The sequence below is a fragment of the Corvus kubaryi genome, unplaced genomic scaffold, assembly GCF_017639235.1.
Source record: "Corvus kubaryi isolate FWS band 111438036 unplaced genomic scaffold, C.kubaryi_AGA036_p1.0 37284, whole genome shotgun sequence".
NCBI lineage: Eukaryota > Metazoa > Chordata > Aves > Passeriformes > Corvidae > Corvus > Corvus kubaryi.
The window spans coordinates 8,544,320-8,569,394 of NW_024581088.1; the positions used below are offsets into that span (position 1 = coordinate 8,544,320).

Consider the following 25,075-nt stretch of genomic DNA (forward strand, 5'->3'; position numbering starts at 1 on the left):
GGCGGCGCTGCGGGGCGCGGGCCCATGAGGCGGCGCAGGCCCCGGGCACCCGGCGGAGCCAGCGAGGGGTGGCGGCGCCATGGCGGGAGTGTTCGACATCGACCTGGACCAGCCCGAGGACGCGGGCTCAGACGAGGAGCTGGAGGAGGGGGTGAGAGCGAGAGCCGAGCCGGGGAGGGAGCGGGGGAGGCCGCGGGGCCTGAGGGAAGGAGGGAGGGAGGGCGCGGGAGGCGCCCCGGGGCCGGGCGGGGGCCGCGCTGAGGCGGCGGCGGGAGCGCGGCGGGGCCCGAGCCGCCCGTGCTGCCCCGGTACGTTCGCGCCCGGAGCGGGCTGGGGCTGCGGGCAGCGCCGGAGCTCTTGCCCGCGGAAGTTCGGCGTTGCGATCCCGGCACAAGCGCCGCAGCGGGGTTTTTTTTTATTATTTATTTATTGTCACATGTCCGAGCGTCAGTGCAGAAATGCCGATCTTTCTGGAGCCGTGTAAAGTCGCTGCTCTCGCGCCAAAATTAAAAGCAGAGGTTTAAAATGCTGCGTTAGGCGGGTTAGCGGCTGTTTGCGTCTCGTGCTTTCGTGAGCAGTGCACCTGATAATGTGCGGTTTGCAGTTCGTGATGTTCATCTAGATTCTGTCAAGGCTTTAGGAGATTTTATTGCATCATCTGTTCATGTTTTTCTAGAGCTTCTGTTGCTTTTTGGTGTTGTTTTGTATATCAACCGTTTGCTATTGCTCAAGCGGCCACTGCATTTACGTTCTGCTCTTTAAATACTAATGACATTCTTGGAGTCTTTGAGATCACGGAATCATAGAACGATTTGGGTTGGAATGGACCTTAAAGATCATCTCAGGCCATGGGCAGGGACACCTTCCACTATCCCAGGTTGCTCCAAGCCTTGTCCTTGGACACTTCCAGGGATGGGGCAGCCACAGCTTCTCTAGCCAACCTGTGCCAGGGCCTCCCCACCCTCACAGGACAGAATTTCCCTCTAATATCTAATCTAAACCGCCATGCTCTTGTAAAAAGTCTCTCTTCGTGTTTCCTGTAGATTCCCTCCAGGTACTTTCCTTCAGGAGATAAGCAGATGTTCTGTTACCCGCATTCCATGTAACCTGTAGAGACGTTGTTTGACAGCTGAAGGCTCGAAAGCTTCTCAACCTGCAGGAAAAGCTCTGTCTGTCAGCTCAATAATCAATGAAACACTTGGCTTTAGAAAACGTTGCTTGCATCACGCTGTTAATGCTGCCAAGAACAGGTTCTGAGTGAGGTGGCAAGAAAGTTGAGTTTGTTCTCTCTTGTGTTCCTGTAATTCAGTCTCAGGGAACAATGAAATCATTGTGGATTTTAAAACATTGCCATGACTGGCATTTTTATGGACATTGGCAACCTTGGTTGGTCACAGGTGCCTTTTGGCAAACAGATAAAGGAGGGTGAGAATGGACTTGAGATTAAAACAACTGAACAGCAGGAAACGTAAGAGCAGGCAAGAAGGGGAACATCAGGAATATGTAAGGAGAAAAACATTCCAGTGGAATGTATCTCCATAGGGTGTGTGTGTCCTGCAAGGATCAGAGAGATGATGTAGCCAGAGCAGTGGAGATCATTAACCTGGGCTGAGCAAGGGGGACACTCAGGACTGTGTTGTCAAATTTCTGGAACTGGTCCCTGGTATCTCCCAAAAACTGTGAGCTCAGGAGGAGCCCAGGCAGCTCAGTCATGGGTTTGAATAGGCACAGCCGTCCTGGAAAATCTGAAGAGTTGTTTAAAAGGAGTTTCCTCAAAAGCTATGTGGTTGTTTGCACTAATTATTATGGTGAAAGAAGCCTCAGCGTTAATTTAGGTGTTTGTAATGAATGAAACAATGTATAGACTGAAGGGCTGGTGGCTTTCCAGTGCTTCTCTTGGTGTTGCAAAATGAGAAGAAACCTTGAAAAAAAATACCAGAATGGTATCTGAAGTGAGTTTTGGTTAAATTAATACTGAGAATGAAACCCAAAGTTCACAGGAGCAAGAGAAGCACACGTAAACTTTGCCAGAGCCATTGGGTAACAGGAGGAGTTGCTGTGGGAACTGAGGGGTGTTTATTCTCTGTGATGAATTTTTAAAAATTCATTTGTTGGCATCTAGGAGTGGGGTCAAGGGCAGCTTTAGTGGGTTTTGTTGTGAAACATGTCAATAAGCTGGATTTCTATAATAAATGTCAGCAGGAGGACATGAGCTGGCAGCTCTCTGAGCTGGAAACAGACCTGATCTTTTGGACTCCCTAATTGCCTGTGGTGTTAGTAGGTGGAACCAGGAGTTAAATTCTCCTCTAGATCACCCAAAATAAACCAGCCTCTGTAAACTTTAACGTTGAAATGGTTTGGAAGCTGTTGAAAGTTTCAAGTTTTCTTCGGTTAGTGTTTTCACTTGGGTAATATTTTAAAATGAACTCTTTGGCTTGGGCTGATTTTTGCAGATCTCAGTGGTTTTTCTTTTTCTTCTGCCTCTCTGAATTTCACAGGTCACTCAGTATATTTATATTCAGTCTGTAGGTTCCAGGCTGTTCACCACTAACTCGCAGTTGTTATTTTGTGTCCATGTTTTTAAAAATAAGAATGTGAAGGTACAGTCAAGCTCACTAGAAGCTTGCCCATTACATTCTATTTGTATTCATTCCAGCTGTCTGCTTGCTTTGCACTTCTTCTGCCATGTAGAGCCACATTTAGAGGGAGGTATTATCTTGCAGAAGGGATCAGGTTGGAAATTCTTTGAAGAAAATATCTCTTCAGAATTAAACCACATTCCTTAGTGGTAACTGGTTCTGATGCTGAAGTGCAGGAACTTCTTCAATACTGATTATTGGTCAGAAGAGCTGTTTAATACCAAAGTAAAGCCAAATTCTTTCATCACTATTGGGATTTGATTTACCAATACAAAATAATAAAACCTTCTCAGTAGATGATTTGTTTCTAGTGCAGATGAGTCCCAGTTCACAATCCTTATTACTGGTCTAATTTGCATAGTACTGCAATAGGGCTTGAAAATTTCTATGTAAGAGCAATTTTAAAGAAAAATTGCAGTACCTTAACATTTTTCAAGTTCACCTGGGGGCGTGAAGTTGTACCTCTAATATTTAAGTGATTGAATAACAGTGCAGCCAGGTAAGACAGTGGTTCCCTGTGTCACAGTTTGAGACACATGGCAGTACTGCAAATCTTGCACGGAATTTAGTAGATTTTTTGATCTTCTGCTGATAGATTATTATTCCTGACCTGTTTAATTATATACTATGAGTTACAATTACATAGAGATTTTGTCTTTTCAAACTTAAAAAGTTGTAAAACACATCAGTGCATTTATTTTTGACGCTTTCTTTTTCTAATTCATCTTTCTTCTTCCCTTCTCATTCTCAGGGTCAATTAAGTGAGAGCATGGACCATGGAGGAGTTGGCCAATATGACCTGTAAGTTGCCGCTGGAAAATATTCTGTATCATTCATGTTAACTACATATAACTTCTAATTGTGTTACATTGTTAAGGTAAATAGAAAATTTTGTTATTCTGGCTCAATTTCGAGTCGTTTCTAGATGTTCCACTATTTCCTCACATTAAAATTTGTCAACTGTATCTTGAAATAAAAATAATAAAAAAAAAATCTGGTTAAAGTTGCTGTTTGTCTTTTGATCCTTGTTTCTCCTAACAAATCTCTTGTCTTTGAATAATATTTGTAATATGGATATAACGACATAAAACGATATAAAGAAATATCTGAGTCAGTTTGAGGCTTTCATCCTCTAATCTTAATTCTGGTGTAATGCAGAGATGTGCATTAAAATGAAGGGGTTTGAAGGAAATCTTGATACTATAAATCCCCCAAATTTGCAGGTAACCTTTTCTGTGCAAGTTGCAGCTTTGCACACAATAAATGATAATTCCTGTGCTGGGAGTTCTCCGGATCTCCCAGGATGTCACTGTTAGGTGAGACAGACACTTTCCAGGGAATCATTGCTTTCATTTGCTCAGTTCTCAGTACCAGGTAGATTCACACCCTTGTTCTCCTCTTCTGCAGTGGAATGGAACATTGTGAAAAATTTGAGATCTCAGAGACCAGTGTGAACAGAGGCCCCGAGAAGATCCGCCCGGAGTGCTTCGAGTTACTGCGCGTGCTGGGCAAAGGTGGCTACGGCAAGGTCAGAAACCCTCCACAGCACTAAATCCTTCAGGCCCTCAGTGCTCCCTTGCTTTGCTCTGACCTCCCTTTCCCCTTCTCTGAAAAGTTCATTCTGCCAGAGGTAGAATGGGGTAGAACCAAGCCCAGCTGCCAAGGTTGGTGTCATGGGAAGGAGGTCCTGGCAGAGCCTCACCTGCTGGAAGCAGCAGGAAATGTCCCAAACTCCTTCTGCATCCAATCTCTGCTTCTTGCCTTGCAGTTCGGGGGTGATCTCCTCTCTCTCTCTTGCACAACTTCGCTTTTTAACTTGTGGCAGTTAATGCAGCTGAAACGTGATTGCTGTTGTGTTGGTGTTGTTTAGGTGTTTCAAGTACGAAAAGTAACCGGAGCAAACACCGGGAAAATATTTGCCATGAAAGTTCTTAAAAAGGTAACCTGAATTTCACTACTGTCTGGATCCAAAAAAAAAAAAAAAAAAAAAATCTATCCCTCCATTTACCTTTTACAATTATCTAATGATTTAATATCTCTAAAAATAACTTCTAGTGTAAATGCAGTTGTTGCCTAGATACAGTTGGAATTAGAATTAAACTTCAAATTTTTCTGCCTGGGTAGTTCTTAGCAGCTCATTTAAATAGGTCAAGAGGTCCCTTCCAACCTAAATTATTGTGTGATTCTATGAAATAAAGACTTAAACTTCTGCAAGAAGCCTCTCATGTAGATACTATGGTGAAATTTAATTTTTTAATGCTGTTGCTCATATGTAGTGTTGGGATTTAATAAACTCAGAATTGAACTCAATATAAAAGTCTGCCTTGTTTGGCATGTTCTTGTGCTCACATATCCCTGCTTTTTGCAGGCAATGATTGTAAGGAATGCCAAGGATACAGCTCACACGAAAGCAGAGAGGAATATACTGGAGGAAGTGAAACATCCCTTCATTGTAGACTTAATTTATGCCTTTCAGACTGGTGGAAAACTCTACCTCATCCTTGAGTATCTCAGTGGTCAGTATATGACATTCTTTTACCTGCTTCTTGGGGTCTTACACAATCAAGAATTTGGGGTTCTTACCCTACAAGTAAAAGGCCAATTAATGATGCCTTGGTGTCCTAAACTGAAACAGGTTTGTATTAAAAAGACATAGAACAACAGAGATAAACTTTCTAATTCAATAAATAAAGAGGAATGAAACATAAAATAGTTGTTTTTCATGACAGTACAGGAGAGGAGGGGTCTTAATACTTTTTCTTCCACTAGATTTGTCATTTTTGTGTGTTACACTTAGGTTCTGTGCAGTCCTACAGAGTTACCTGAGAGTTTAGTCTTTGCAGGTTCTTTGTGACAGAAGGAAGTGTTACCTTCATGCCATGGTTAGGGAAACAGACACAGATCAGAAGCAATTTTTTCAAGCTGTAACAACAAAAAGCAGGGACAGAAATGCTCTTGTTTTTTAAATGCTGATTTTTTTCAGGTTGCTGGAATCCTGAGGGTAGCAGAATAGAGGCTTAGTTGTTTTTTTGTGAAACAGCCCATTGTACAGCAGGCAAAAATACCTATTGCTTATAGTTTTCCTAGAAAATAGACTTTTGACTGACTAAAAATGATACTTTTAATTGAGTATAATTATTTTTCCTCATGACAGGAGGAGAACTATTTATGCAGTTAGAGAGAGAAGGGATATTTATGGAAGACACAGCTTGGTAAGTGAAGCTATTTTTGTAAACTAATAGTTTGGGTTTTTTTCCAAGTGCTAAACTATATTTAACTGCTCATTCATTATAGGGTGTAATGAAAGAGCAGTTCAGTGGGTTTGGGGAGGGTGTATGTGTGCTGTACTCACCAGTTTGTGCTGGTGGAACTCCAGTCTTACAGCAGAGGAGGGTCCACTGCTGGCTGCTCAGTGAGGCTCTGTCCATAGGGCTGTGGTCAAGATTTGGGGGTTGAAGACTGTGAAAGAGTTGCTTAAGATGCTCTGCATGATTGAATATGTCTGATTTTGTTGCATAAATTCCCTTTCAGCTTCTACTTGGCAGAAATCTCAATGGCACTGGGGCACTTGCATCAAAAAGGAATCATCTACCGGGATCTGAAGCCAGAAAATATCATGCTTAATCATCAAGGTAGAACCCTAGTAATGAGTCAGGCTGCCAGTCCTTTGCAAACAATTCTCCAAAAGGTCACAACACCTCAGTTTTAGGTGAATTTCCTTAGAACAGTGGCAGGGTTGTTACCACTGCTGGGATGAGTGAAGAGCTGCCAGAGCTAACTGCCCTCAAACACAGCCTCCTTGGTTTAATAGGCCACAGCAAGCTCCAAGTTCCATGGACCCAGGCATGTTTTGAGCGGTTGATTTACTATTTCTGCACCTCTGGATTTATTTTCTTCTGCTGGATCATTGTGAAGTAGAATCTGTGACATTTTAGTCCATGGGGATGACTGGTGGTAGGAAAGGCAGTTTGGGTAGGATGCCAAATCATCTGTGGCTGAAATGACTTAGGCAGCAGCTGACACTTCCCACTGACAGCAGTTTCAATTCCTGATTGCACTGTTACAGTGACTGTGTGACACTGATTAGTCTGGCAATCTGTACCACCCAGAATTTTCATGTTTTCTTAAACAACTTATTTACTTAGTCTGAGTCTTTGTACTGAATTATTCAGAGCACTTTACAGTTTGTGGAAGATCGTTCTATGAATTTTGAAGCAAGCAGTAAAATTCAGTAACCTAGTTTTTTAGCTAAATAATGCTCTACAGTCTTTAAATACATTTGTCTGTATTTGAACAAGTTTGGTAGTTTCTCAAGTGGCACTGCTTGGTTTTCTCTGTAAGTTGTTCCGTTTTATGGCTGCATTGCTTTGTCAGACCACTGAAGATGTCTGAAAGTAGTTCAGAGTTATATATCCAAGTTAAAAATTCCTAATTTTTTTCAATGTTACTTCTACAAATGGCAGAATTCTGAGAAGCCTTAAATTTGATATATCTAATTTCAGGTCATGTAAAACTGACTGACTTCGGATTATGTAAAGAATCCATTCACGATGGGACAGTCACACACACATTCTGTGGAACAATTGAATACATGTGAGCTGCATGATGAAATACAAAAATATTACTCTGCTCTGGGGGTAATGGCTGCATTTTGCCTTTTTTAACTGATGGTTCATGTGTTCAGTCACTTAGGGCAACTTTACTTGATAAATGGGATTTTGTTTGAAAACTGGCAGTCACAATTCATATTAAGGTTGTTAAAACACTTCCATATTTTTGATCTTTCTGCTTATAGGGCCCCTGAAATCTTGATGAGGAGTGGGCATAATCGTGCAGTGGACTGGTGGAGTTTGGGGGCATTAATGTATGACATGCTGACTGGAGCAGTAGGTGCACAGTTATAATTGCATGTATTTCCTTTTGTAGCTTTTCTGTTTCCCTGTACCCTAACTCAGCTGCATGTATAAATACCTATAATTGTATATATATACACACTGCAAGTAAGAAAGAACCAAAAGACAGCTCTCAAGTTGTGTTGACTACTGACATGAGCTGCTTTAATTAATTTGCAGTAATTTTACCTGCTTTGTAAAAGACTAAAGTGACTTCTGTGTACACAAATAAGAGATCTGAACAAGTCCTGTTTTTCCTTCTGTTTCAATGGTGCTTTCCAGCCTCCTTTCACTGGGGAGAACAGAAAGAAAACAATTGACAAGATTCTCAAGTGTAAACTCAACTTGCCTCCCTACCTCACACAAGAAGCCAGAGATCTGCTTAAAAAGGTAAGAGTTTTCATGAATGTCAGTACTCCACATGTATGTAGAAAATATAAAATACAATGATACCACTGTGGCTGTTCAGTCCAAGCTTGGTTTATTACTGAATAAGTCACCTTTTTGTTGAGTGGTACAGATAGTGATTTCCCTTGAAAATACAACTGTTTTCAAGTGAATGCAGATTTTTCTGGTTGTTCTGTATTCATTCTGTACTCATTGAAGTGATGATTCATGGCAGAACTAGTCTGGTCATAACAGCGTAACTAATTCTGTTTCTTTGGATGTTATTTCGTCATCAAGCTGCTAAAAAGAAATGCTGCCTCACGTCTAGGAGCTGGTCCTGGAGATGCTGGAGAAGTTCAGGTAACTTGAACTTAAACTTGAGAATTCTTGAATTACCTCATTGAAAATAAAACAGCTTTGAAGGTACCTCAGGGAAGGAGAGTGTCTGTCTTGAAAGGTAATGAGCAGAAAGGCAGCCACATGTGGCAGCTCATCAAAACCTGAAAGCTTTAAAGCTTAACAAAAGCAGCTGTCTACCTATTTGATAATATGAGATTTGGAAAATAACTTCTATTCTTTAGTTGTGTCTTGCAGTAGATCATTTCTAGTAATTGCACAATGCTAATTGTGCAGCCCTGGAAGACTGAGGATACTCTTAGCAGTCTGATGAAAAACCTGCCAGCCCTTGCATAAGTGCAGCTCTTTGAAGGGAAAAGTGTAGCGTAGATAAATGCTAAGGAAGAGGCTGAGTCCTTGTTGCTTCCAGCTTGACTTTGTTTTTGTGATGACACTGACAAAGTATTAGAGAGTCCTTCATATTTCACAGTTCTGATAATTTGTCATTAATGCAGCGTTTTGTCATGGTTTAACTTTGACAGTTGGAAAATGCAGATGTATTTTGCATGTAAACTGGCTTTTTCTAACACTTCCAAGGAAATGGGGACGTGTTGTCTGACTTGGAGGTGTGATCTCAATTCTCAGCTTTTCCAGCTACTCCGAGGTAGTGCTACAGAATATTTTACACTAGACCCAAATGTGATTTTGGAAAGAAAGACACCAGAAAAAGGGTCTGGATAGAACATGTTCATAGTTAAACTCTGGGATCTGTGCCCTGGAGGCAGGTGCTGACTCTGTGCTGTTGTCACTCCTGCAGGCTCACGCGTTCTTCAGACACATCAACTGGGACGAGCTGCTGGCACGCAAGGTGGAACCTCCTTTTAAACCCTTATTGGTATGTACTGGGAATACTGGGAGACAGATATTCCCTATGTGCCTTTAGGAAAGCCCTTAATAAAACTTAGAAACATTCACTTTATAAACCAGAGTGCCACTGATTCCTGGTACTTGAGTTACATCAACTCGGGGGACACATTCACTCTTGTCGATTAAAGCTGGCAGATCTGATCTAGCACCTGATCTGCTTCAGTTTGAATTCCTCCTGCTTCTGACCCGTAGGTTAAACAGACCTGCAAGTGCAGTTCACTCTGAGATCAGCTTCTAAACCCTATACAGTAAGTCAGTACTTAGTTTCAACTAAAATAATAGAGTTGCTAAGCAAAAGTAAATTAAATCACCTAATTAAGCATCTTCTGTGTTTGCTTATTAATCTTTACAATGCATCTTGTGCATTATAAGCAGTAGTTAGAGTTTACCTCAAACCAGTGATGTGATGAACAAGTTTTTATTATCCCATCTTATATTTTGATGGTGTCAGTTTTTCCCTCTGGGTACAATCAGCTACAGCAGCTGTGGGTATTGCCACGTCTGTAATTCCCAGCTACTAAAATTCCACTTTAAGCTGGCTTAAGCATCACTAATGTCAAGCATTCTATAGCATGAGGACTCCAGACCTTTTCCCCCTCCCCCTTTGGAATGAAATTCATAAAGATTCAAGACTGGTATTTCCAAATATTTAACTGAAGATGGTTTTGGGTTTTTCTGTTAGTAGCAATTTTATGGAAGCTTCTTGTAAAAACTAGATGGTTTTTCAACTTGTGCTTCCATGGTTGCATGAAGGCCTGCACAAATGAATACCTGCTGCCTTTCCAGTGACACGAGGGAATGAGAGAAGGGATCTTGGAATTACTGTTATTCTTTGATCAAATGAAACAATCTTCCTCATAATCAGTTATTCCAGAGTTGTCCTCTATCCCTCAGACTATAAACACTTCTGTATCTGCAAAAATGGGACAAAACTATCTGGAGCAGCTTCCTAAAACTAAATAGTTGCAACTGTTCTATACTGGTTGTGACAAGGGCTAAACTTGCGAGAAACTGGCATTGTATTTCTAAAAGTTTTTGTTTGTAATTTGAGAAATTTTTTTTTAAGGCATCTTTTTAATTTGTGTTCCTTTTTGATCCATAATTTTTGCCCCTCCCCCTTGCCTTTATTTCTCAGTGTCAGTGCCCATAGTGACCTCCCACTGGCAGCGACAGGATTTCGACACCACTCCAGGGTTTTACTCCAGCAGAGCTCTGCCAAAAACCTATGGAATGAACTCCACCCAGAGGCTGCACTGCTCACCGCTAAGCCATTTGGTTGATATCTGTAATATAAACCCTTAATCATTTTGTTTTTGCAAAGCAATCTGAAGAGGATGTGAGCCAGTTTGATTCAAAGTTTACACGTCAGACACCTGTTGATAGCCCAGATGACTCAACTCTCAGTGAAAGTGCCAACCAGGTCTTTCTGGTGAGTGAGCCAGGGACAAGTGAGGAATGACTCTGGAGAGAGGGAGGTTTGCTACTGGAAATGGGGGCATTTCAGCTAAGTGCATTCTGTTGACTCCTAACCCTTGAAGCAAACTCTCTAAACCTAAATCCTGTAACAGGTTTGAAATGTTTAAAGGCTTTGAAAATACTTCAGTTATTGCTGACGTTTTCTTTGTACAGCAGCCAACAAACAGTGCTGCCCATGTGGAATGTCAGCATTCTGATTGAGAGTTGCATTGTGAGCCCTGCACATGGCATTGCTTTCACAGTCATGCAGAGACAACAATGGCCAGTCTATAGAGCAAAATTAATTAAATTGAGTGTGCCTGTGGGAATGTGTGATCTGAGGAGAAATAGCCGGGATGTAGCAACTTCCTAAAATCCCACTGTTTGCTTCAAGGTGTGACTAGAAGTTCATCTGTCTACATTTACTGTTCTTTTTATAATTTTCCTATAATAATCATATTTTCAGAACTGTATAAGTGATCCTGAATGCAAGCCTTGCCTGTGAGTTGCAGTGCCTTTTTCTTGTTTTGCAGGGTTTTACGTATGTGGCTCCATCTGTACTTGAAAGCGTGAAAGAGAAATTTTCTTTTGAACCAAAAATCCGATCACCTCGCAGATTCATAGGTAGCCCTAGGACACCAGTCAGGTACTTCTTTATCTTCTTTTTCTTTCTTTTGTAATACACTTTTTGACAAGTAGTTGAAATAAGTCTGCACTAGAAATAAAAAATGCAGCCTTGCTTCTGACTAAGCCCAGGACTTCTAATAAAGTGATTCTGTTTTATAAACCACATTATTAAAGACAAATCTATGGTGTTGGGCAGCACAAGAAGTTTTAATTTGTTGCTTTTCAGTGCTGATACAGCCTCAGAGTGGTGACTTTGATATGCCTAAAACTGTTTCAGAACATCCTAAGCACTAAAGAATCCTGTTAGTACAGAAAAACCCCTCTGCAATCACCTCAAAATGAGAGAATTTTACAAGAGACTGTGGTAGAAGCCAGACATGGAAATTTCTCAAACTCCTGGGAGTGGAAGGAAGAATTAGAATTGCTTCTCAATGGGCATTTGAGGCCAGTTGCCTGCAGAGTGAGGGATACACCTTGGTGTGCTGTGTATGTCTCCATCTCTGATTTTTCTGTTTCTTGTTTTAAAGCCCTGTAAAGTTTTCCCCTGGGGAATTCTGGGGAAGAGGTGCTTCTGCCGGCGCATCAAACACCCAGACACCTGTGGAATACCCGATGGAGACCAGTGGAATAGAACAAATGGATGTGACAGTCTGTGGAGAGGCTTCAGCACCACTTCCAATCCGGCAACCAAACTCTGGGCCATACAAAAAACAGGCTTTTCCCATGATTTCCAAACGACCGGAGCACTTGCGCATGAATCTATGACAACACCATTTTTGTAAGCCTTGGAAGGTGGAAAACCAAGAATGGACACGAGCCCCCTTGAAGTTGAAATTTGAGGGCTTGCTTGGTTTACTTTAAAAAAGTGACAGTATCAAAGAGTCGGTCATTGCACAGAGAGACTTGGAAAGCAAAGAAAAATGGATTTTTTTTCCTGTCAATCAATGGTGCATAAAAAAAAAAACTTTAGCAAATGGTATTGCAGAACTCTAGGCACATCATCTTACTGATTCCAGTGACATCTTCTCACCTTATCAAGGATCTTTCAGCTTGAGAGCTCGAAACTGACAGTATTAAGGGGCAGGATGTTGCTTCAGAATCACTGGTGTAGTCGTGAATGTGTCGAGGAGGGTTGGCCCTTTCACTAGGCAGAGTTTGGAATGCCTGCAGGCTTGCAGCTGAGGGGTAATTAGCATGCAAGCTTCGTTAAGTGGTTTCCTACAATGGGGTGGAATCAAAGAGGAAAGCTAAACTTAATTGGTGTTTCACATTCAAAACATAATGAGTTTTTTTTATATATATATAAAAAAATATATATTTTTCAAATAGATTTTTTGATTCAGCTCATTATGGAAAGTATCCCAAAATGAAAAAGGCAAACTTAATTGGTTGCTGAGAAGAAAGTTCAAGGCTCTAGTTCTGATTCTCCTCCTCATGAACCAACCAATCAATAGGTGAATCACTTGCTGACCAGCCTGGCAGTGTGGGGTGGGAGAGAACTGTTTCCCTGCTTCCCCAGCTGAAATCCCTGTTTGTCCCTGCAAAGACAAATGGATCTAATCAAACAGCAGTGCTGCTATGTTCTAGGCTTAACTGGAAGCCATGGGCTCACACACGTCCTGCTTATTTCATCCCTGTCCTCAGCAGACATTTCACTGGGAAACATCACTTTTGTACACGCTGGTCCTCAGCTGGGCACAGCTGAGCAGCTCAGATTCTTACCCACAGAGAGATCAACAGTGCAGCAGAGCACAAGGTCAGTAGAAATCTCTAGGAAGTACCACAGGAAACACAGACAAATCCTCCAGAGTATAAGGAAATAAATATTTTTGTAACCAGTGGGTAAGAATTTGAGGATTTTTTTTATTATTATTATTAATAATGAAATTTTGCTTATGGTAGTTCCCTGCCATTATACATTTCTAAATTTATCAACATTTTTTTCTATGCTGGGGCAATAAATTTGCTGATTGTATGAGAAAAGTGTTCAATGGCCTTTCAGTGAACGTCTTCCACAGTGGGTCAGAACTTTAGCAAACTTTAATTTAGCAAACATGTTCTTAAGGACACTATTTATGTTTTTAAAATTGTCACGATCTGTACAACTGACTTACAGGTACAAAGAATAAAAGAAAGGTAAACTTTACCTTACTTTAAATACTTCCTGCCTTAAAGAGAAAGCATTTCCATGAACATAGCTGGTGAAAGGGTTAATATCTGCAGAGCTTTACCCTAGAGTTAGAGTGTGGATGGTGTGTGCGTGTGTGTGGAGATGATCATGCAGCTGCATACAAGTCCTGTCACTTTTTGCCTGCCACACGTTGCATTATCTTTAGTCAAACTGTGCAAAGTCTACTTCTGGTGTTTCACAACAGTAGGGATTTTTTAATTCTAGATTCTGCTTACTCTGTGGATACTGAATCTTTTTGAGCCATAGGATCCAAGCCATAAAACTCTCTGTAAGCATTGAATCCAATCGCAGTGCTCTTTGCTAAAATTGGCAAGGCAGAAGGATTCAGCGATACCTTGATGTTAACAAAGAACCAACAAAAAAAAAGGTTATGATTGAACAAAAATTAGTATTTTTTTTTTCCTTCTTGATAAGCCTTTTGTTGGAAAACTTAGGGGTTTTTTTTAGTTTTAACAAGAAAATCAAGTTACCTTACAGTGACATACTGGAAGATTGCCATTGTTCAGTTGGTGACGTGGCCACGGGTGATTTTGTGGAACCAAAATCCAGGTGTTCAGGAGTGTTTGCTTTGGGCCTGTCTGCAAACACACAGCACCTGGACTTTCCTGACATTCACTGAGGATAAAGGAACTTGGTTTAAAAAAAAAAAAAAGAACTTTTTAGAGGCAGATCTCTCTTGATCCTAGTTACAGCTAACAGTTGCTTTTTGCTTGGCTGGATAGAATTGTCCAGTGGAATTGGTTTAATGGCTGGCAAGAATGGCAAGAGTTGTTTGTCTGAGTTCACTGATCAATTACAAATCCCACCATTGGTTTTCCGAGGAAATTTCATGTACTGTCAATGTTTCATCCCGTAGATTCTAAGTTGAATTCCCTACCATAACTGTGAAACTTTTGGAGTGTGACTCAGACAGCAAGCACACACTATGCAATATGGTTTATCCTGTATTTATTTGTAAAAATATCAGACATAGATCCTCTATATATATATATAATAGTGTCAAAATTACTAGTTGTGAACTAAGGGGAGTGGAGTTCTAGCTCCTGTCTGGCTATTTCAGATAAGTGCAGAATGCATTGAATATTGGAGAGCTTAACAAGTGCTTTCTTTTGTTCATTTAAAAATGTCTTAAATTTTTCATTAGAGTATAGAATCTTATTTTTTTTATTTTGTACAAGGTGCGCTTTTTTAATTATAATCACTGAAAAATTCACTATAATTTGATTTTATAGGATTTTTGTAGCATTACAAAAATATAGTAAAACTGAGGTTAATACCTGTTGTGGCTAACCATATAAAAGTATTAAATCTTAAACTTGAACAAAAGTCATATTTTTTTTTACTAGATGTTAAATAGGGAAATATTTTGTTCTGCAGGTCATTATCAGAAAAGGTTTCTAGGTCAGCTGTGTTACCAGCAGTTTTCCTTTTTCCCATTTGATGCAGAAGCTATTCTGGTATAAGATATTCAGAATTCCATAATTTTTCTCTGTGGGAGTGATGCATACATTTGACGCCATTCGTGTACTAAATTGTAATTTTGGGAATGCTGGAATAATTCCTACCAAGACTGTCTTAATTGTGCCATCTGACATTTGAATGTCATCCTGGTATTAGCTCATAATAAAAGATAAAAATCAACGAGTCAATTGTTCTTTTGAATATCCCTTTTTTTTTTTTCTGTGCTGTTTAAAAGCTGAACTTCTGGAGAACATTTGAGTCCACTCTAAGTGTACAGTTGAAGTTTATTTTGGGTCAGTTCTCTTTTTAATATTAACTTCCAACCAGTTCTCAGTGTTAATCAAAAAGTGCATCAAACATTGAGGGAAGCTGTTCTGGTTTTAGGGCAGATGTTTGGGGTTTGGTTGGTTTATTTAAGTTCTGTCTCTACAGCAGGCTCATTGCTGTTTCATTTTCCGAGTTCAGAAGGAAATCCATTATCCAAAGGAGAAGTCATTAAGAACAAGGCAAATTACTTGAATATTTTTCCTGCAGATCCAGTTCCCATATATGAACTTCTCCAGTTGTTCTCTTCTAGACTAAATCCATCTGTAGCTGTCTGCAAGAACACCCTTGAGCTGCCTTAGCAGAAACAAAGGTAATCCCTGTCCTGGTTTTCATCTCTCACAGTTTACTGGAACTAAACATCCTCAAGTGCTAAACAAGGTGCACGTGAATAGCAACTAAATGCAAATTTAAACATATGTTAATCCAAGTGACCGATTTCTTTTTATTTTAGGGAGTGTCTTTCCTGAGAGCTCTGAAAGGGAGGCAGGAGGAATTCCCTTAGAACTTTAAGGATCTGAGAGGTCCCTTCTGGTTCTTTCCCCTGGATTCTTGGGCTTTAAAAAGTGGCTGTTGGTTGTCATTTGTCACCTTGTGTGTCCCTGCACACTCAGGCCTGCTGGGTGTCTGTGGCAAGCAGGGCAGTGGCCCTGGCCGGGATCAGGAGTTCCATCCCAAGAGTGGATCAGAGAGGATGGCATTCCTGGATGTGAGGTACTCACTTTCTTCCCTCTGTAACTGAGAATGACCTGTTTCATGTATGAAGTGTAAATCTAAACCACTTGATAAAAATCTCTTTTCATTCTTGGTTTTTTAATAAAACATGTTTGTTAATATTACTGGGTTTGGATAAAAAAATCAACAGAAAGAGAGAAAGAAGAGAAATTGTTCCCTGATCCCTGTTTTTGACCAGTCTCCACACTTACTCCAGTTGTCAGTACACTGTTCTAGACAAAGACCAAAGGATGAGGGTTGACTCAAAGCACTGTTTGTTGTGCTCCATGGAATAATCCTGGTGAGCTTTACAGGCCAGATGTAAATGACATTTCTTAGCTCGAATCTGCTATCTCCTTAGATTTTTATTCTGAATACTGGATTCTGCCCTTGGAGCTGTACCTTTAAGGGTATTCAAGTAAGTGTTTCACTTTTTAATTGTTTTTCTTGAATCTACAAGTTTTCTAAATGTCTTCAGGCAAGACAAGCTCAACTTAATGGTAACTGAATGTAACTGTCCTGTAACAGAATAATTGAGTGATGTTTTCAGTCTTATCTGAATAGCAAAGGGAAAAAAGAAAATCAGGGAAGAAAGTGAGGTTATACAGAAGTTAGTGCTAGAAATTACATAAAAACTGATCATGAATAAATTGCATAATTTAAAGGGGTTTTGTTTTCTTTAACAAGAAAAATATACCTGGCAGTGAGCAGTTGTTACGTGCTTACGTATGACTTAATACCAAAACAATAAGAAATCTTTCTTTATTCAACATGCATCAAACAAATAGATTCAAATGCATTTATTCTCTCTGATTTTTATGCAAACTACAAATTGCAAATAGAGTATAAAATAGATTCTCCCCTGTAAGAAAATCTGGTTTCTGTTATGACAAAAATATAATATTAAAGATTTCTTTTTAAAATACCAGCTTTATAAAATGCTAAGTGAAAAACTAACATCAGTGGTTGGTTTAAAGCCAAAAGATTAAGCCAAGGATCCATTAGAAGCCCACAAGAACCTAAAGGGGAAATGCCTTATTCTTGTGCTTATCTACAGATGCAGGGACAAACAGATGCTGTTCCAGGTGCACTAATAAGCTCATTTCTCTCATTTACTGGGTAGGCATTAAAGATCTTTAATGCCAAGAGTGACAAGCAGCTCTAATTCTCACTGTAGTCCAGAGTATAAAATTTGCTCACAATTGTAAGAAAATCAGTAGGTTGACCTTTTGGGTTGAGTTGTGTTAGAAGGATAAGTGCAGTTTAGTACAGTCTGGAACCCTATTAAACTTTAAAATAAAATGTTGAATTAAGAAATAATGCAGCACGTTTCAAGGATTTGACTGTTTCCTATGAGAATCACAAGAGAAGCAATGCTGGCTTTTCAACATTCATTCTGAAAACTTAAGTTTTCTCTACTTAAAAAAGGTCAAGTTACCATTTTCTGCACTGTTTAAAATCCTGGAACATTTCAGAGAAGCATGAATTTGGAAACTCCTTCCTTGTGCCACCTACAATTTAATCTGCAGTAAACTGAAAAACCTTAGTACGAACAAAGTTGTTTGATAAGCTTTAGAAAATCTGTAGATGCATAGATGTGGCTCCATCCTTCCACTTGTTAACATGGTCTGAAATAACAGTTCTGCAGAGTGGACAGGTTTTTTCTCTATTAAACCATAAAGAGATGCATTCTTCACAAAATGTGTGCTGTAATGAAAAGAATGACAGCTTAGAGCTTCTAAGCTCTTCCATTTATAAGGTTGTATATTATTTGTACAGTGCAATTTCTAAAAATCATCATACACTCATCTAATTTTATGCCATTTTGTTTACCAGTTGTTTAAAATACTCTTTAATTTTCACAAAAAATATTTGGGATTATGTGTATTACCTGACAGATCAGCAGAATAGGCTTCTGAAATTCAGCTTGACAAATGGAACAAATATCATCAGATTCAGAGCACTGTCTCTTGCTGGCTGGCACCCCATAGTGCTGTAAAACAAAGGATTTTCAGCAAATACTAATTTTGAGGGGGATGAAAAAGCCAAACCCAAATACCAAGTCCGAAAGGAATTTGGAATAAGGGCTGCTGTGTCAGGGAAGCTTAAATCCCTAATCCAAGGAAACATTGCTAATTTTTAAAGTAGAAGCAGGACAAAAAGGATTATTTCACATCCTTTTATCTGAAGGGATGTGCAGAATAGATTTTTTTTTTTTTTGGTGGGTGATTTTGTTGTTGTTCAGGTGACAACATTTTCATGCAGTCAAGATATTCAGACTCTGAAATGGGAGAATGAGTATACAGGGTTTAATTTAAAAATGCATTTGTTTATTGCTAGAACAATGCGAAGGAATAGGAATGAGGAATTTCTAGAAGGATTTTCACTTAAATTGGGGTTATGATTTTGTCATAAGAGAATTCAGTACTCACTGGGCGTGTAAAAAATATCCGTAGGACCTGCCTGAAGTTTCTCCATTGTCCAAAAAAGTTCAAAAGCTGAAATGGAAAAGAAAACTTATGCAGTATTTTTTTCACTGTGAACTAAAAAGCTTCCAAGGTTTTGATTCCAGCACTGGAGGTCTCATTGCTGGTTGGAAGTTGGAAGGAACATAAGCACAGCTATAGTTCAGACTGACCCTATTTTAAATGTTTGATAGGTAACCAAACTAAGAATTTAGGCTGAAGTTCTTCCTAGTGGGTGTCTGGTTTTTGAAAGTGTTGAGGTTCTGAAATGAAGCACTGGAGTGCAAATGTATCAGCATTAATATCATATTTGCAGTGGTCTTGAGTCCTGTAATTAAGGTACCAGAGCATGGTGATGTTTTGGTCGTATTCAAAGCCAAACTTTTCCCAAGTCTGTTTATATATGGGGCAGATGAGCTCTTTGGAGAAGCAGAGAGCCAGTATGAACACATTGAACTTGCTTAGCATCACACAGGATACTCCAGCAGAGAGGATTTCATTTCCTGGTAAATGGTGATTCTTTTAGCTGGTAATTCTATCTTTATTTTTCCAAGTTCTTTTCCTCAGTATCTGCTGATGGTCTGATCAGTGTCTGATGTAAGCAGACCTATGGTAGCAGTGTCCTTTGCTTTGCAATCCCAATCCATGGCCAGAAAAAGATGATTTTGAGTCCTGAGGCAGTTTTCCTGGAAGGCTGCATCAGTAAAACTGAAGCACCAAGTTGCCAGTGAATTCAGAGGGGAACTTTCAGAAATGTGTTGTGTCTGTAACCCTCCAGTGATTATTCCTGCAGAACAATCACTTCAGAAGTTTCTGTAAAGTTTGAGAAGAGTATGGAAGCTTCCATACCTTGAGGATGAGGTAGAGAAGGCCCAGCAGAATCCCAAGGGTCCATCCCAGTGCAGTGTCCAGCTCCCCATAGGCAATGAGATAACGGAACCAAACTGGTATGGGGACAAACATACGGTAATACTGGCAGAGTTCTTCTAACAGCATGTACCAGTAGCCCTAAGCAAGACATGCAAAGGAATAGCTCAAGATTTAAAACACAAAGGTTTTGCAAAATACACAGAAAAGATGCATTGTTATTCTTTTGAGTAGCTTCTTCTCGTAATGAAACAAATGTGAAGCACAAAAAAAAAATCAGAGGATGAGTTTCACCACAAGTGTCCAAGTAACAGTAACAGAATTCATTGCTGAGCTGCAGAAAATCAATTAATAGGCTGAATTGGGATGGCTTGGCAGATGCCTACCTGCTTAACAAGGCTGTCAGACTTAATTTCATAAGCATTAAAAAAGGTAAAGTTAAATGTAAAAGGAGAATAACACAAATTTGGTCACATAGATCAGTTTGTCATGAGCCAGAGTTGTGTCCTGCACTCAGGGTTAAAAAATGAGAGTAAGGCCCATTCTTTTATTAATAAACATAAATTACAAATTCTTTTCCTGTAAACATTGTTTCATGCCTAAAAAAACCCTTACCTTGTGACAGTAAACTCCTTTAAGGATGGGGTGATATAAAAACTGGGGGGCAGGAAAGAAGCATAGGGGAGCTGGATTGAACCAGAGTTCAACAACACCCTAGAATTAGTGAATAACAAAACACAAGTGTCCTGCACAGAACACTGTGTGTGTACATGTATAATCATAAGTATTTAGCTTAGCTTTTAAGGAAACAAAAGTTTTAAGAAAAACTGTATTTGTAACTCTTTCTATATTGTACTCTGGATAATGCCACAATCTGCCACTATTGACTAGATTTCCTTCTTTATTTTAGCCACAGTTGGTGTAATGGAATTTTCAATAACTTTTTTTGCATGTTACATCACTAGCTGTAAAAAAAAATAGAGATCTTGATTATAAATCAGTATTTAGAGAAGCCAGTTGTACCTGAGAAGAACTTGTTCTGGTACATTATAAGAGATAAAAACGTCTCAAAACATTCTGTTCAAATGCTACCACATCAAAGTGTACTTGTTAATTTATTTTTTCTGAACCAGCACTAGTAGTTGCAGTTTTAAGATAAAATGTAATTGGTTTTGCCTGCCTCACCTCGGGAAGCAGATAAATAAACCACCAGTGAGTGTAAGCTTCTGAGAAAATTATTAAACCTCACTGATTTGAGAAGTTAAGCTATGAATCAAATTCCTTCATCTGACACAAATATTGCCTAAGTTTATTAACAACAAAGAAAATTCAGGATTATTTTTGAAGAGACAGAATAAAACAGCTGTTTGCATATGCAGATCTTAAAATCTTCACAGTTCTTGTTGAGCATGTACAAAATTTGCTGTGCTCCAGCTGCTCCAGGCCAACTGCCCGTGTACACATTCCTACAGAGCAGAAAATAAAAGGTTTCTTCAACCCCCAACTTGGAGACAGAAATAAATCCATTTATCCAATGATATAATACAAGCAATTGTTTCAGATCAGACTGAAAACCTTTTTTAGCACCAAGCGGAGAAGAACATGAAATCCACAGGGTTTTCTTGCCCATGGTGAAGTGGTGGATTATATACAGACATTTAATTAAAGATTTTTCTCTGGGTAGAATTTAATAATTAGTTACTTTTACTGTAAGAGAATCTTCACAAGGAAGCAAAACTATAGCTGGTTTCCTTACCTTGGATTTAAAGGACATGATAAAAGAAGGCACCAGGAGAATAAAGCACTTCAAGCCCATGAAGAGGAATTTCAGAATAAAGTCTGTGACTCCCACAATCCAAAGCACCTCCCAGAAGTTCGTAAAATCCACAGTGGGGCTTAAGAAGATTAAGCTACAAAAAGAAGTATCAGAAGTTACTGGAGCACCCTCTTTAGAGGAAACTGTAACCTGAGCTTATCACAGCACGTTTAATTAAAAAAGGAAACCTGGTTTACACAAAAGGAAAACATTTGCTAAGAAAATGAACTGTAAATGGATCATTGAGGATCTCTGACAACTTTTCCATCTTGGAACCTTTGCTGTATCTCCACCACAGCCTCCATCCTCCAGAGCTCAGTTTGCTGTCTCAGTTTGGCACTTAGCCTTTGATTTCCAGCCAAGGCTGCAGCTACAGAATGGTCAAGGGGGGGAAAATCAATTAGAGTCAAACTCCACAGAGCCCCAGGATGCCACGTTTGGTATTCCCAAGGGTCAGAGCTGGGAATCAAACCCAGGAATGTTCTCTGTGGTACAGTAGTGCCATTAAGTCGAGTATGGAGTCTAGGAAATTCCAACACACTTTTTCTAAGGACAGCACCTGTTGAGTTTGGCAGAAGAGGAGGAATGGAGATTAAAGTGAAAGAGAAACCAATGCCACAATTAAAGAAAAACGGCAGATGAAGTGTCCCCAGTTCACGTCTGAGTAATTTATGGTGGGGTCAAGCTGTTTCTCTACTTACCTGTGATACAAGGACTGAGAGTGGAAGGTGTAATACAAGAGGAGAGATGATCCACTTAGGTAGAGTAGTAACCAAGTGCATTGCAACTTGGAGCACCGTTCCTGCAAGGTAAAGACACATCTGCAGTCCGTGCCTCAGAATCAGTGCTGAAATACATCCCCAAACACCAAGTGTGTTGCAACTGAGCAATTACTACCAGAGGACTTTATCTTAGTGGGTTTAGACCCCATAAAATAGGAGAACTCCATGGAAAAGCAGTAATTTCAGGATTTTCAACCTACCAATTTCTAGGTGTACCAAGGTTTTTTCTGAAGACAACCAAAACCTACCCCACTCTGAAAAAACAACAGGCTTCCCTTAGGCAGTGAACACAGAGCTGAAAATTTAAACTGTCAACTGCTATTCCATTCCACAAATACAGTTAAGAAGTTAATCCACAACTTATGAAAAAGTGATTTCAGTAGTTAGAGGGGAAAAAAATCACCCTCTTGAATTTTGCAAACCTTGTTATCTGAGAAGCTCCCCTGTACAGAAGCATTAAGACTGTACTTCCATCTCGATACCTAATATTATTAAGTAAATAAAACACTATCTCCATTCACATTTCTTTCAAAAATGGATTAATTTGTTTAAGTCTTGGGAAACTTAAAGAATTTTGTTGCATGGGGTGATACTTACTCTCAGAAAAACCTGATTTACTATGCTTTTGTTTGCATACGCGTAAGTTGTTAGCAGCCCAATTCCAAGAGAAATGCCTATTAGGAAAATAGCATCAGTTATAAACATGAAAAGGAAAAAAAAATCACTGAACTGGGTTAAAAAGCAGCCACTTCTAATATGTCTTTGTAATTAGAATTAATAGCTCAGACTCTCAAGCCAGGATAATTAAGCACATTGTACATATGCCAGCAAAGGAAACAGAAGCCAGTGGAATGTAGTTTAGTAAATCTCTCTGATGAATAAAGCAAATAAAAATAAATCTAAAAATAAATTGAATTACATTTCAGGCATGGTTATTAGTATATTTCTTGGTGGGGGGGAGGAGGGTCTGTTCCCTCAGAGCTGATTTTGTTATACTCTACCAGTTATGTGCTGCATGAGCAGTTTGACACACAGGATCAGGAGATAGGGCAGGCTCTTGTGCAGCCACTGCAGGAGATACCGCAGCTCCGACAGGGAGCTGCTGCCCTGCTCCTCCGGGTCTGGAGCGGCATCCTCAGGCCCTCCTGCTTCCCCATGGGCGTGCCCGTGGGAGCGGCTCTGGGAGCCCTGCCTGGAGGCCCGGGAGGTCGCGTTTTCCCTGGATTCCCCCGCGCTGGAGCTCAGCTGGATGCGCACGTCCCCTGTGCTGGAGTGGCAGGAGCCCTCTCCCGACAGCCTCGGCGAGGAGGAAGAGTCATCAGCGCTTCCCTGGATGCTGTGGAGATGAGCGCAGCTGGGTTGCATGGTGGGGTCTTCTCCTGGAGTTTTTTCTAATTTGTGTCTCCTAGAGCAGGATATCAAAAGGAACAGTTGAAGAAAGAGAGAAATAGTTCAGGAAAATAAAAATAATCTAACAGGTTGTACTGAGTGATTGCACAAAGGTTAAGATGCTCCGAGATACTGCCTGAGTTTCACATCCTGTCTCCACAGGACAACCTCCTGTGTCCCATATTAAAATGATTTCTTTTCCTCTATCCCAGCCTGTAGTAACCTGGCTGCCTTAGGAACAGCTAAAAGTGCAAATCAGAACATCAAAAGCTGCTGCACAGGAGACCAGCACTGGCTTGTATGGGAGAGATCTTGGAAGTGCTGCATAATTTCACAAAGATAGAAACAGCAGTGGGCCAGAAAAGGAGCAAACACTGATGGGAAGGAAGCAAGGAGCACATTTCCATGCATCCATTAATTGATGAGCACTGGTTCAGACACGTCCAGTCAAAAGCCAGTGCATGCTCAAAACTGAGGGCCATTATGAGATTAATGAGATTATCCTGTCTGGGGAAGGGAGCAGAACCAGGTTAGGCCATTTTCTAAGAAGCATTTAAGAGTGAAAAATGAAATGCAGCCAAATGAGGTCTGATTTATCTTTCCTTTGGCATCTTTTGGATGTCTTCTGGGCAGTTTTTCACTTCTGTGTCAGTCTTTGATCAAATAGGGTTAAATCAACTTCTCTGGACTGGTGTGACATCAGAGTAACGATTTTGGAGAATGCCTTGAAGCTGGATTTGGCACCAATACTTGTCACTATGGAGTAATATTGAAACACTGAGAATTTTGTTACAATCCTTTCCCTATTGTTCAAACTCTTACAGATTCCTCTTTGACATGTTTTGTTGGGGTTTTTTTCACAGCTAGTTTCACTGGGGATACAAAAAGGTTAAAGCAAAATTGGTTTTGCACAGCAAAAAGTTCTTGATGCGTTTGCACAAACCTCAAATTTTTTAGCCTTTAAAATGAAGATAATATTCAAGAGTAAAACCATTTAAACATATGGATATGAGAACTTAGTACTATTTACAAATGCTGCTCCTACTACTATTTTTTTGTTGTCCAAAGATGACATCATTCTTCAAACCAGCCAAAATCCTCATATTTTTTTTGCACATGAATAAAGCCAATGAACTGGAGATGGTATTGACTGTGTAAACAGTGTTACTGAGCGATGTTTTAAGAGGAAGAAATAAAAAACCACCTCATTTGCACTGCAGTTGGTGTTTTGAGGCCGGGTTCTGCAAGAACTGACAGCTTGGTGTTTAAAAAGCCGGAGCTGGAGGATCGCAGCCGCCCCTGGCACGGCGCCGAGCAAACTTTCAAATCACCGAGTTATTAAATGGGATTTCAGAGAAGACTCCCGCACGCACCCAGATTTTGTTCTCCCCCCACACAAAAAATAAGCTAAAATCAGCTAAAATAAGGCGCTTGGTAAAGGCCCTTCGAACATTCCCTGTCTCTCCCGGGGCCGTTGCTTCCCCCGCGCTCCGGGAGCTGCTCCCGCACCTCGCCGGGACCCCCGGGAGGCTTTGAAACGCCAGGAACTCCCCAGGAGGGTTTGCACCGGGAACCCCTCGGCTGGGTTTGTACCGCCGGGACCCCCGCACAGGGAAGGAAAGGATGATCCCGCAGCCGCCTCCCCGTGTCCCCCTTCCCGCCCTGCGCTGTGAGGGGGCGCGGGGGGCGGCCCCTTTCCCGCCCCCTGCCCGGTACCTCATGGGGCGCCCGGCGCCTCCCGCCCGCCGCCCGCCGCCATCGCCGGGGCCGAGGGGGTGGGAGAGGGTGCGGCGGGGGGAGGAA

The 25,075-nt window shown here is 40.5% G+C and overlaps 2 protein-coding genes across 3 annotated transcripts; one reads left to right on the forward strand and one right to left on the reverse strand.

Moving 5' to 3' along the window:
* RPS6KB1 (ribosomal protein S6 kinase B1) lies at positions 1-15,103 on the forward strand. Its single transcript, XM_042026407.1, has 15 exons — positions 1-151; positions 3,391-3,440; positions 4,047-4,167; positions 4,510-4,578; positions 5,008-5,155; positions 5,794-5,851; positions 6,171-6,271; positions 7,142-7,232; positions 7,435-7,525; positions 7,814-7,921; positions 8,216-8,278; positions 9,072-9,149; positions 10,503-10,610; positions 11,170-11,282; positions 11,791-15,103. The coding sequence occupies exons 1-15, from the start codon at positions 80-82 to the stop codon at positions 12,026-12,028; spliced, it is 1,509 nt and encodes a 502-aa protein (XP_041882341.1). The 5' UTR covers positions 1-79; the 3' UTR covers positions 12,029-15,103.
* A 1,579-nt stretch (positions 15,104-16,682) lies between these two features.
* On the reverse strand, positions 16,683-25,061 carry RNFT1 (ring finger protein, transmembrane 1). Of its 2 annotated transcripts, none has more exons than XM_042026409.1 (9): positions 24,989-25,061; positions 22,885-23,288; positions 22,481-22,557; positions 21,803-21,903; positions 21,042-21,195; positions 19,268-19,426; positions 18,386-18,451; positions 17,845-17,946; positions 16,683-17,660 (listed from the first exon to the last, which is right to left on the reverse strand). In XM_042026409.1, the coding sequence occupies exons 1-9, from the start codon at positions 24,991-24,993 to the stop codon at positions 17,526-17,528; spliced, it is 1,203 nt and encodes a 400-aa protein (XP_041882343.1). In that variant the 5' UTR covers positions 24,994-25,061; the 3' UTR covers positions 16,683-17,525. The 2 variants fall into 2 exon arrangements, with proteins under 2 accessions (XP_041882343.1, XP_041882342.1); XM_042026408.1 differs by lacking the exon at positions 24,989-25,061 and adding an exon at positions 24,477-24,573.
* Positions 25,062-25,075: the final 14 nt, after the last annotated feature.